This window comes from Aquarana catesbeiana, linkage group LG08, assembly GCF_042186555.1.
Source record: "Aquarana catesbeiana isolate 2022-GZ linkage group LG08, ASM4218655v1, whole genome shotgun sequence".
NCBI lineage: Eukaryota > Metazoa > Chordata > Amphibia > Anura > Ranidae > Aquarana > Aquarana catesbeiana.
The window spans coordinates 99,886,163-99,899,247 of NC_133331.1; the positions used below are offsets into that span (position 1 = coordinate 99,886,163).

General features: G+C 45.6%; 1 protein-coding gene across 4 annotated transcripts in view; it reads left to right on the plus strand.

Moving 5' to 3' along the window:
- ATE1 (arginyltransferase 1) overlaps positions 1–13,085 on the plus strand; it is a 154,684-nt gene that overhangs the window by 97,292 nt on the left and 44,307 nt on the right. For all 4 annotated transcript variants that reach the window (XM_073596226.1, XM_073596225.1, XM_073596227.1 and 1 more), the window contains one exon: positions 4,529–4,710. In XM_073596226.1, coding sequence (XP_073452327.1) covers positions 4,529–4,710 — 182 coding nt within the window. The remainder of the gene's footprint in view (positions 1–4,528; positions 4,711–13,085) is intronic.

The window sequence follows — 13,085 nt, forward strand, 5'->3', positions numbered from 1 at the left end:
TAGTTTATCTAGTATGTACTTATCTTCTATGTGCCTAGCTTTAAATATCACTTGCACCTCAGCCTATATATGGCCAACTTTTACCATTGTTGTATAAGGGATGTCAGTTATGTCAGATATTATTAGATAGTTAATCGTATCATTTAAGTGCACCTGTCCCTAGACTATGGACAATAAATGATTTACGTATTTTGTGAAAGCAGTAAAAGTTCTAAAACAAGCCACCCCTGACTTCTCTAGCTGCATTGTACTGTGAAGTAATTCATCCTCAAAGATTACAACAAAGACGGGTGCGTTTCTAACATCTGAAACGTCTCCGGTTTGTTTACAATAGAAGGCTGGAAGGCTTCCAAAATTCTGTTGAAATAGAAAGTGCCCCTATTGTAGTCTTTGAGGACAAACTTCTCCACAATACCTATAGCTAGAGAGATAATTGAGGGCTTATTTAAGGCCTCAAGCACACAGATGTTTATTAGCTCCGAAATCTTCTGGTGGTATGTTCAGCCTGCCATACAAGTGAATAGCTGTACACGCCTCTATTCTTGTGAACACTGCTGCCCCTGTGCATCAGCGTTTACCCACACATATGCATACAGTGGGTTTTGCCCAAATGGGAGGCTGACACGGTCAGGAAATGAGCTATATGCTCATGCGCTGGTAAACAGTGATGCACAGGAGCATCTGCGTTCACAAAAGTACGGGCTTGTACAGCCATTCACCTATGCAGCAGGCTGTACATGCCACCTCTGGCTGCCCGGGCACAGGAAAGCGGTGTGGATTTTACACTTGAGGACTTTATTCATTTAATTTTTTTTTTTACTTTTATGTTTTTTACCTGGTGAACTTTTTTTTTTTTTTTTTTTTTTTGTAATTTGTCATAAAATGTTCAAACTGCCACATCCCACTTTAGTTTATAGGAAAACGTAGTTCTGTGTTGCATAGCAAGTACCACCTAACTCCATTTAGTAATGTACTTTGTCATTTCAAACTACTACTTGATATAAATTTAAAAACATGCATCTTTGTCATTTTCTGGCATAATTAAGGCAGACCATGGCAAATTATTTAGAGAGTTTGTAAATGAAATAAAAAAACAAAACAAACATGTCATACTTACCTGCTCTGTGCAGTGGTTTTGCACAGAGCAGCCCTGATCCTCCAATTTTTGGGTCCCCCGCCAGCGCTCTGCCCCCCCTTGCTGAGTGTCCCCATAACAAGCCTTTTGCTATGGGGCACTGGTGTGTGCTCGTTCCTGAGCTGCTCTGTGTTCAGAAGACACATAGCGCTGGTCAGCCCTGCCCCCTCCCCAGGGTCCCTTCTCACCGGCAGTAATTATCAGCCAATGGCTCCCAATGCTGCATCTCAACCAATTAGGAGGGAGAGACCCGGGAAAGCTGCTGCTCTTGTGCACATCACTGGATTGAGATCAGACTTAGATGAGTAATGGGAGGAGCTGCACACTAAAGGTTTTTTACCTTCATTTGTATAGAATACGTGAAGGTAAAAAAAACCTTCAGCCTTTAGAACCACTACCGGACCGCCGCACACTGATATATGTCCTAATTTTGAAGAGGGATATCTTTGTTATGGCAGCAGGTAGTTGCTATAACCCTGGTATTCTCTTCTTCGGAGGGCGGTCTGGTTTCCAATAATAGTGGTCTCTGCGGCAGATTCGCCACAACATCACTTTTATCGGCGGCGGGAGAGGGGGCCCTCCGACACTTACCAGAATGGTCGGGAGCAGTGGAGGCGATCGGGTGCGTGTCCTTCCTGGGTATGGAGATGAGTGAGGGGAAGATGGCCCCCACCCGTCTCCATACCATTGTATTGCATTTTTATTGCATTTTCGTGTAAAAATGAGATCTCATATTTAAGAGGTCCTGTCATGCTTTTTTCTATTACAAGGGATGTTTACATTCCTTGTAATGGGAATAAAAGTGACACTTTTTTTTTTTTTTTAAAGAACAGTGTAATAATAAAAAAAAAAGGTAAAATAAAAATCAATAAGGAAAAAAAAAATTTTTTTTAAATGCGCACCGTCGAGCTTGCGTGCAGAAGCGAACGCATACGTGAGTAGCGCCCTCATATGAAAACGGTGTTCAAACCACACATGTGAGGTATCACTGCAATTGGTAGAGCAAGTGCAATAATTCTAGCCCTAGACCCCCTCTGTAACTCAAAACATGCAATCTGTAGAATTTTTTAAACGTCGCCTATGGAGATTTTTAAGGGTAAAAGTTTGTCGCCATTCCACGAGCGAGTGCAATTTTGAAGCGTGACATGTTGGGTATCAATTTACTTGGCATAACATTATCTTTCACAATTTAAAATAAAATGGTGCTAACTTTACTGTTGTCTTATTTAATTAAAAAATAAATTTATTTAAAAAAAAAAAAAAGTGCGCTTGTAAGACCACTGCACAAATACAGTGTGACGGAAAGTATTGCAACGACCGCCATTTTATCCTCTAGGGTGTTCGAAAAAAACTGTATAATGTTTGGGGGTTCTAAGTAATTTTCTAGCCAAAAAAAAAACTGATTTTAACTTGTAAACAACAAATCTCAGAAAGAGGCTTGGTCCTTAAGGCCTCTTTCACACGGGGCAGATCAGTCATGATCCGCCCCGTGAACACACGCTGGCTCAGCGGGGATCGCTCCACCGATCCCCGCTGAGCAGGAAGATGACAGGTGCATCGCTGCACGCTGTGCAGCGACGGACCTGTCAGAGCGCCGCTCTCCCCTATGGGGGGATCGGATGATGACGGTCCGTAGTGTCCGTCGTCATCCGATCCGATCCGAAAACGGAGGGAAAAGTAGGTTTTTCCTCCGTTACACTTTTCGGATCGGAGCGGGGTCGGATGTCAGCGGACATGTCACCGCTGACATCCGACGCTCCATAGGGATGACTGTATGTCCGTTTTTCATCCGAAAACGGATGGATGAAAAACGGACATACGGATCATCCGTGTGAAAGAGGCCTAAGTTATTAAATAGTTTTAAAAAGCAAAGGCAACATAATAATGGAGATGTCTAAATAAGACTGTGGCTGGACACAATTTTATGGTTCAAATGATTATTCTTCTAAAACGGGGATCTCCAAAGTTTACTGGCCTTGAGACTTGAGGAGGCCAGACTGTGGTCAGTGGGAGACAAACATACCCCGGTGTCAGTGGGAGTAAAAAGATTGCATATTGCCTGTGGTATGTAGGAGGAGGATTAGCACCCTATCATTGGCACCAGTGGGAGGAATAGTACCCCATCATTGGTGTATGTGGGAGGAATAGTGCTCCATTGCTGGTGTCTGTGGGAGGAATACATGTATATAGAAATGCAGAGAAGTGTGACTTTGCATATATTATCTAAGTGATAATTCACTTACAGTATGTGTATTGTTACAGCACTTTCATATTGAGAGCCGAGGTCCTGATGAAGCGGGGGTTTCCCGCTAAACGCGTCAACCTTCACAAGTTGATCTCAAGGCCATGTGAATCTCGGATGGCTAACTTGTACACATGCAATATGCTAAATAAAGTGCTTTGTTTATATTTCTGTTGTCGGTTTATATCATACCTTTGGAGGTATACACAAAGTCCCACTTTTCTGCATTTCTATATATGTATATTACGCAAAGGATGATGCCTCCTAAGGTTGAAATAATCCTAACATCCCGCCCCCACACATAATATATTTTCTGTCGGAGGAATAGTGCCCAATCATTGGTTTCAGTAGGAGGAATAGTGCCTCATCATTGGTATCAGTAGGAGGAATAGTGCCTCTTCGTTGATGTCAGTTAGAGAAATCATGCCCCATCATTGGTTTCAATGTGAGGTATTGTGCCCCATCATTGGTTTCAATGGGAGGAATCCCATTGGCGTAAGTGGAAAAAATAATGCCCTGTTGGCATCAGTGGAAAGAATAGTGCCCTATCATTGGTATCCGTGGGAAGATATAAGGCCCTGTCCTTAGCGCAATTGAAGAAATGGTGCCCCATCGTTGGTGTCAGTGGGAAGGATAGTGCATCATATCAGTGGAAGGAAAAGTGCCCCAGGGGCTGCATAAAGGAAAGAAAAAAAGCCTCATTTGGTCCACGAGACACCATTTGGAGACCACTGTTCTAAAAGATAGGGGTATATAAATATATGCTTGTGAGCTACAATGGGGTTAATTGTGCAGACAAACATTTTCAGAGATTAAGTCCTGTGTTCTGTCAGTTACTATACTCATACCCTCAACAGCATGTACATTCTGTCCTCAATGTCCTTTTTTGGTGTCTTAATGTGACCACATAGTAAAAAAGTCTGACATAGATGGAACATGTTTTTGTTATGTGCATATTTAGTACTGAACGGATATCCTTGTGTAGCAAGTTAATGAATAATGTATATTATAACTTCGTAAAGTATCAGTCTTGATTCTTGTCCTTAATTTATATAAAGTTGTTTGTTTGTTACTATATAAACCATTTAAAAAGTAACCATTTTCAAATTATTATAGGTTTATATGTACATTTTTTCTTCTTCTCTCAATAGTCAGAAACCCGGCCAGATGGTCTTGCTTGTGGTTATGGCTCCTTTCACCAGCAGTACTTATTGGATGGGAAGATAATTGCAGTGGGTGTCATTGACATCCTTCCTTTTTGTGTATCTTCAGTGTACCTCTACTATGACCCTGATTACTCATTCCTTTCCCTTGGGGTTTACTCTGCTCTAAGGTAAGAAAGAAGGGAATATCTTTCTGATTGGGAATTTCAGTTACCCAATGCAAGGTCATATATTGGCTCCTGTCTAAAATGGCCTTAGTATGTGTATCTATAAACATGAAGTTAAGGACCTTAGATTGTAAGCTCCTTGAGGACAGGGACTGATAGGATTGTACAATATATGTAAAGTGTTGCGTAAATTGACGGTGCTATATAAGGACACAGTGTTGTAAAGGTGTTTTAACCAATTGCCGACCACAATACGTAGTAAATATACTTTGCGGTTTGCAAGTGGTTTACCGGGAATATGGCTGAAGATATCAGCCATAACCCCAGTATTGTTCTTTTCAGCAGGGGCTGGCTCTCTTAAAAGTGTTCCAAGTGGCTCATGAGGCGCTGGAATTTCAGAAGCCACTTGCCAGTGTCTCTCGGGCTTATAGTCTTCGCCGGCTCGACTGAGAAACAATCCGACGGTGCTGCCGGCTGATCACACAGGTGATCAAAGAGTAGATCCGCTTGGCCTTGGAGGACCGGAACGATGTCATGACGTCGCTTCCGGTCCAGCGTGGAAGTAAGCAATTTTTTTTTAATCTTTTGCTTTTAAATGTAAAGAAGAAATTTGGGTTCTTTTTGACCCCCAGATCGCTTCATAAAGAGGACCTGTCATCCTTATTTCTATTACAAGGGATGTTTACATTTCTTGTAATTGGAATAAAAGCGATCGAAAAACAAATTAAAGGGACAGTGTAAAAATAAAATAAGAAAAGTGAACGCATACGTAAGTCGCGCACGCATATGTAAACGGTGTTCCACCACACGTGAGGTATCGCCGTGAACGTTAGAGTTCACTAGACCTGTTCTGTAACTAAACCGGTAACCTGTAAAAGGTGTTTAAAACCTTGCCTATGGAGCTTTTTAAGTACTGTAGTTTGTCGCCATTCCATGAGCATTGGTCAATTTTAAAGTGTGACATGTTGGGTATCTATTTATTCTTCATAATAGCCTCCTTCATATTATACAAAAAAAGTGGTATATGTGTGTGGGTTTTTTTCCCTTATCGTCTTTCAGGACAGCACTTGAGAGAGTGACTCCTCCCCTTGCAAACAGGAAACACCTCTTCCACCAAACTTTAAAAGGAGGCTCCTCGGTGCTTAAGCTCATTCAGAATCTCACGGATATCTCCCTTCAGGATAATCCAGCTGCAGTTCTTCTTAACCTTACTCCCCTGTCAAAGAAAGTTACCACAAATCCCTCCTCAAGCATCTCCTTAACGCGGCCCGGGCTAGCATTCCACCTCTTTGGAAGCAACAGTCTGTGCCAACGGTGGCCCAATGGTTTGCGAGGGTGAAGGACATTGAGCAGATGGAGGATCTGACCTCTGCGTTGCGGGACAGGTCAGAGGAACATAAGTCCAGATGGTTTCATTGGAACCTTTTTCGCTTCTCCGACGAGTTCCACCAATACCTGTCAGGGTCCATTGTCTAGGATTCCCATGGACAGTTCAGCATTACCGAATTTGGCTCCCCGGGGGCAAACGTCTCTTCCCTCCCAACCCCCCCACCCCCCCCCCCCTCCCAGGAGTGTGTTTAATTTTTAATTATTTATCTTTTATCTCTCTTTCTTCTTCTCTTTCCTCAGTCTTCTCTCTCTAACTTTACTATTTCTCTCTCTATAAAAAAAAGATATAAAAAGTGATGGGCACAGATGTTTAAGTTTACATTATATTAGACTTCGGCGAGTGGTATCTTAGTCTAACTGAATAATGACCCTCACTCACATTTAACTGTTAAGTTTCTGACTGTTATACTTGACGAGTTCATTACAGTTTAAATGCAATGCGAACCTACCGTTATATTTGTATCTGTGTCATATCTTTAAATAAAAAATTAAAAAAAAAAAAAGGAGGCTCCTTTCCACACATTGTCGGTTTTTGTGTTTCCTCCGGAGGGAAAACTTCGTGGGGAAGTCAGGGCACTCAGGTGCTGTCCTGGCAGCTCAGGTTTCCTGTGTTTTCACCAAATGCTTTTTACCTCATGAGAGCTGTCCCTCCCATTCCACAGCTGATGTTAGTGCTGCTGGCTGGGCTCCCTCTCCCTCTTCATCTGGGCTCAGGGTGAGTCTGACTGTCGTGGGCATCGCTCCTAGGCGGCGGCAAGACAGGCGGTGGCCGTTTACTGTGTTTTTTTTCTCAGGTCCACCGCCTGTTGCTTATTGCACCGCCGCCATCTTGGGGATGGCAGCGGGGCTCCATCCGCCGGAAGTGAGGCATCCGGAAAGGGGGCGGTGCCCACGGAACAGGCGTACGGCTAAATAAGCACCAGCCCCATTCCTCCCCTTTCCCTCTGCGGAAACCGCAGAGGGAAAGGGGAGGAATGGGGCTGGTGCTTATTTAGCAGTTCCGGTCCGGTGCACTGGCGCTATTGGAGTCCGGAAACCGGCGTTTTAGCCACACAACACAGCAAGCGCTCCTCGATGGAATCGATGGTGGCAGCGAGTGGGACAGGCACCAGCAAGGCCCAGGTAAGGGGCAGTTGTATACTGTCCTCCTTGTACTCTGGGGTCTCTCTCTCTATCTCTCCCCCCCCCCCCCGGTGGCAGGGGCCTGTCTGGGCACATAAGGCAGTTTAGTTCTTACTGTGCAACTGTGGTGAGCATCCTTGGGAAAAGGAAAGGTTGTCTCACTGGGATGGTTTCGTCTTTTTGTCTCATGGCAGGCCAAGAGCTCTGATCCAGTGGCAAAACGGAAATGCCCTTCATGTAAGTCCAAGCTACCTGAAGGATGGAAGAAGACGTTATGTCAAGCCTGTATTGATTTGCTAGTTAAAGAAGAAGCTTCTTCTGCTTGCAGCGACTTGATTGCATCAGTTAAAAAAGAACTTGATGCGACTATCCAATCATTTCGCTCTTCGCTAGCAAACCCATCCCTGAGTCAGCCTACTACCTCACAGTCCTCTCAAGGCTCACTTATAGTCCTGGTGGTGGAGACTGAGACATCTCTTACTCCAGAGGGACATTTCCCCTCTGTCTGAGGATTCTGATGAGGGGGAGGAAGGAGAAAATTTACCTTCAAAATTTTAATTGTCTTTAGAACAGGTAAATGGCCTGTTAAAAGCAATCTATACCACACTGGGTCTGGAGAAGGAAAGATAAAAATGTATGCAGGGCTTAGCGAACACAAAAATCGCAATTTCCCAGTACACTCTGTTATTTCTGAAGCTATTAAGAAAGAGTGGACAGAGCCAGAGAAAGCCTTTCTTTCCCAAAGCCTTAAAAAGGCGTTTTTCTTTTGATGAAGATCCAGCGGCGGTTTGGAACAAAAGCCCCAAACTAAATGCCGCGTTTTCCCAAGTCTCGAGGTCAACAGATTTGGCATTCGAGGACATGGGGGTGTTGAGAGATCCCATGGATAAAAGGATGGAACAGCTACTAAAAAGGGCTTGGCAATCCATCATGGGAAATCTTAAACCTGCTATGGCAACTACGGTGGTATCCAGGAATATGGAGTTCTGGTTAGATCAACTTAAGGCCAATATCTCAGCAGACTCACCAAAACAAGAAATTTTGGATTCATTCTCGACTCTGTCTGCCGCTGTCGCATTTATATCTGATGCATCAGCGGAATCAATTAAAATGACAGCTAGATCTGCTGCCTTAGCCAACTCGGCCAGAAGGGCTCTGTGGTTGAAAACTTGGCCGGGGAACGCGGCATCTAAAAACAAGCCGTGTGGGATACCGTTCCTGGGTGACTTGCTTTTTGGACCTGACTTAGATGCGGTTCTAGATAGAACAGCTGATAAAAAGAAGTCTTTTCCCATCAAAAAGAAAAAACAGCCAGTTAAACGTTTTTTTTTCGTTCTCAAAGGTCTCAAGAACAAACCAAACCCCAGGAGAAAAGAAAAAATTGGGCATCGCAGAAGGGTAAAGGAAAAGGAAATGTCCTTTTCCATCCTCCTGCAGCCTCCGGTAAAACGCAATGACTTGTGCGTACCTGTCAGAGTCCTGGATGTGAGGCCGAATTGCAGAGGGGGCGCCCCTTGCGGCTAAGTGCAGCGTAACCCTGGGAGTGAGACAGGGAGTACGGTGCCCAAAGGTGCACGGGTTGCCAGATCGCTGTTGCTGAGTAGCAGATAGCAGGGAGCTGCTGGGGTGCGCTGGTAAGGTTGAAGGGCAACCGTGCAAGGAGGGATTCCAGGTATGGAGCCGTGGAGCAACCAGGAGCGGAGTCAGAGCCAGGCCAATGGTCATTCAGCACAGGAATCAGTCCAAGGTGAGGTACAGCAGGATAATCAGGAACAGAGAAGGTAGCCGAGCCGGGGGTCAAACACAGGAGGACGATCAAGGTACAAATGCGGAGCCGAAGAATAGTCAGGTACAAGCCGGGGTCAATGCAGGCGGAATACTGGAGCAGTCAGGCAAGCCGAGTAGTAACAGGAAGCAGATATCACAACAGGAACCAGGAACACAGGAACAAGGAAAACAGGAAGCTGATGATAATCCAGCAACCAGCATGAACCAACAGCAGGCTTATATAGGCAGAAGGGCGCCACCATGAGGAATACTGGCAGAATTACCCGTCCTACGGTTATCACCCTGACAGTGCCCCCCCCCTAGGGGCAGCCTCCGGATGCCCAATCTGGCCCATTTTTCAGGGTATCGGGCCTGAAACCTCTGCAACAGTCTAGGGGCATGAACGTTATCTGCTGGTTCCCAAGAATTATTTTCTACAGAGTAACCTTTCCATTTAACAAGAAATTGAACAGTCCTACCTCTCCGACGGCAGTCCAGAATGGCTTCTACTTCGTATTCTGTTTCATTGTCCACCAAGATTGGAGGGGGCGGAGCTTCTTCTCTCCCTGGAAAAGGACTGGAGACAACAGATTTTAATAAAGAAACATGGAATACTGGGTGGATTTTATAGGAACTTGGTAAAGACAATTCAAATGCCACTGGGTTAATTTCCTTCTTAATTGTGAATGGACCGATAAACCTTGGTCCTAACTTCCGGGAGGGGCAAGGAAGCTTAAGATTTGTTGAGGAAAGCCACACTCTATCTCCAACCTTAAAGACGGGATCTCTCCTCCCCTTGTCATAGTGTTTCTTATAATTCTCTTGGGCTTTCTGCATAGTTGCCTGGAGAGTTAGGTAATTAGCCTGAATGGCGTTTATCCTGTCCTGGACTGCGGGGACTGAGGTCTCTGGTATAACATTAGGCAAGAATGAGGGATGGAAACCGTAGTTGGCCCAGAAAGGTGACTGATTGGTGGAAGCATGGATTGAGTTGTTGTATGCAAACTCCGCACACGGGAGTAGCAAGGACCAGTCGTCCTGGGAGAAGGAGCAGAAGCAACGTAAGTACTGTTCTAAAGTTTGATTAGTTCTTTCGGTTTGGCCGTTGCTCTGAGGATGGTAAGCTGAAGATAGGCACACTCTGATGGAAAGCGTTTTGCAGAGCTCCTTCCAGAACTTAGAGGTGAATTGCACCCCTCTGTCGGACACAATGTTGCTCGGTAGGCCGTGAAGTCTGACTATCTCCTTTATGAAGATCTTCGCCGTGTCAGCAGCAGATGGTGTACCCATCATGGGCAAGAAATGCGCCATCTTGGACAGGCGGTCAACGACTACCAAGATGGTTGTAAATTTCTCCGAGGGTGGTAATTCTACTATGAAATCCATAGATATTTCTTTCCATGGTTGCTCCGGCACAGGCAATGGGCGTAGTAGACCCCAAGATCTGACGTTAGACCCCTTGTTACGTTGACAAATGGTGCAGGAACTGACATATTCCCTGCAGTCAGGCTTTAGAGTGGGCCACCAAAAAGATCGTTGAACAAGCTCCAAAGTCTTTCGTACCCCGAAGTGACCAGCAAGTTGGTGGTCATGTAAAGTCTTTAGGACCTGGGCTCTGGCTTGCTGCGGAACAAAAATTTTGTTCTGATACCAAAGAAAACCTTCCTGATTTCTTAGAGACAGTGCTTCTGGTTCAGAGCATTGGGAGGAAGCTTGTTTCAGTGAGGAACTCAGGTCGGTCTGAATCATGAGAAAATTCTGTGGAGACAATATAGTGCTAGGAGTAATTTCTTCGGGAGTGTCAGGAAACATCCGGGACAAGGCATCGGCCTTCCCGTTCTTAGACCCCGGGCGGAAGGATATATGAAAATTGAATCTGGCAAAAAACAAGGCCCATCGAGCTTGTCGGGGTCTTAATCGTTTAGCCGTGCGAAGATACTCCAGGTTTCTGTGATCCGTGAATATCATGATGGGATGCTGAGCACCTTCAAGGAGGTACCGCCATTCCTCCAGGGCAGTTTTAATAGCCAAGAGCTCTCGATCTCCCACATCATAATTCCTTTCAGACGGACTCATCTTCCGCGAGGAGAAGGCCACAGGATGGAGTAACGACTTAGAACCCTGACGTTGGGATAAGACTGCTCCTGTGGCAACTTCAGAGGCGTCAACCTCTAAGATGTAAGGGAGGGCCGGATCGGGATGTTGCAGGATAGGTGCGGAAGTAAAGAGGGATTTGAGCTTATCAAAAGCTGATTGGGCTTCTGAAGACCACAGGAACCGAGTATGTAAACGGGTAACTTGGGTGATGGGTGAGATGATGGAGGAAAAGTTCTTTATAAACCTCCTATAAAAGTTTGCAAACCCCACAAATCTTTGTACTCCCTTTTTATCCGATGGAGTTGGCCAGTCCAAGATTGCCTGTACCTTTTGCGGGTCCATGGCAACACCACCAGTTGAGATAATTAGCCCCAGGAATTGTATTGACTCTTTTTCGAAATCACACTTCTCTGCTTTTACATAGAGTTTGTGCTTACGTAGAGTGTGCAGAACTGTCCTTACATGTGTACGATGGAGCTCCAGGGTGGTTGAAAATATCAGGATATCATCCAGGTAGATGATGACGAAGTAATCCAGAAATTCTCGAAAGATATCGTTTACAAAATGTTGGAATGTGGCCGGGGCGTTGCACAATCCAAATGGCATCACTAAGTACTCGAAATGTCCAAAGCGAGTTCTAAATGCTGTCTTCCATTCGTCACCCTCTCGGATGCGAACGAGATTGTAGGCTCCTCGAAGGTCAAGCTTAGTAAATATTCGGGCAGTACGGAGTCTCTGGAAAAGTTCCGGAACTAGAGGAAGAGGGTAACGGTTTTTTATAGTGATTTTATTGAGCTCCCTGTAATCCACACATGGTCTTAGGGATTTGTCCCTTTTTTCGACAAAAAAGATTCCGGCTCCAGCAGGAGAAGAGGAGGAACGGATGAAGCCTTTCTCCAGGTTTTCATCAATGTATTGTCGCAATGTTCCTAGTTCCACCTCCGAGAGTGGGAATATGCGACCGAATGGGATTTCGGCTCCTGGGAGTAACTCAATTGGACAATCGTATGACCGGTGTGGTGGCAGGACATCAGCCTTTTTCTTGTCAAAGACATCTGCAAACTCCTGGTAGGCCGGTGGAATACTCTGGTTGTTGACAGGTACAGGTTGAACTGACAGGCAACTGGCTACATTACTGGTTTCAGGGGCAAGACAGTGCTGTAGGCAATAAGGTGAAGTGAATGAAATTTCTTTCCTGATCCAATTGATCTGGGGGTTGTGGGCTTGGAGCCATGGGGTACCCAAGATGACGGGGAACATAGGTGAGCTTAGAATGTCGAAACGTATGAATTCCTGATGGCCATCAGGAGTAGTAACCAAAAGAGGAGTGGTCTCTTGTGTCACAGGACCGGAACTAGGCAGGGTGCCATCAGCCAGGAGAACTTCCAATCTACGGTTCTTGGGAAGTAGGGCCAGACCGAGCTTTAGTGCTAAGTCCAAGTCCAAGAAACAACTGCATGCCCCAGAGTCGACTATGGCCTGAAGCTGAACCCCCTTGTCGGCCAACTGTAGCGTGATGGAAAGGATAAGGTGAGAAGTGGAAGTTCCGGACATCTGGAAGTACACTGGAGAGTTCTTGGGTACCTTGCTGGGCCTTATGGGGCAGTTGCTCAGGAAATGTCCGTTTCGGCCACAATAGAGACAGAGATTGGCTTGACGCCGACGCTGCTTTTCCTCAGGAGTCAGTGTGGATCGCACCAAACCAACAGGCATAGCGCCGATCTCTGATACCTGCACCTTGGGAGTCAGAACGTTCAGCCTGGCGCTCCCGAAGGCGTCTATCCAACTGGATGGATAGTTGAATGAGCTCCTCGAGGGTAGCAGGGATGCCGACCCTGGCCAACTCGTCCTTAAGGGATTCAGAAATCCCCAGGCGAAACTGGTATTTCAACGCAGCCTCATTCCAGTCTGTATCGGCAGACCACCGGCGGAAGTCCACAGCATAGTCTTCCACCGGGCGCCATTTCTGTTGAAGAGAATGCAGAGCGGCCTCAGCGGTGGCT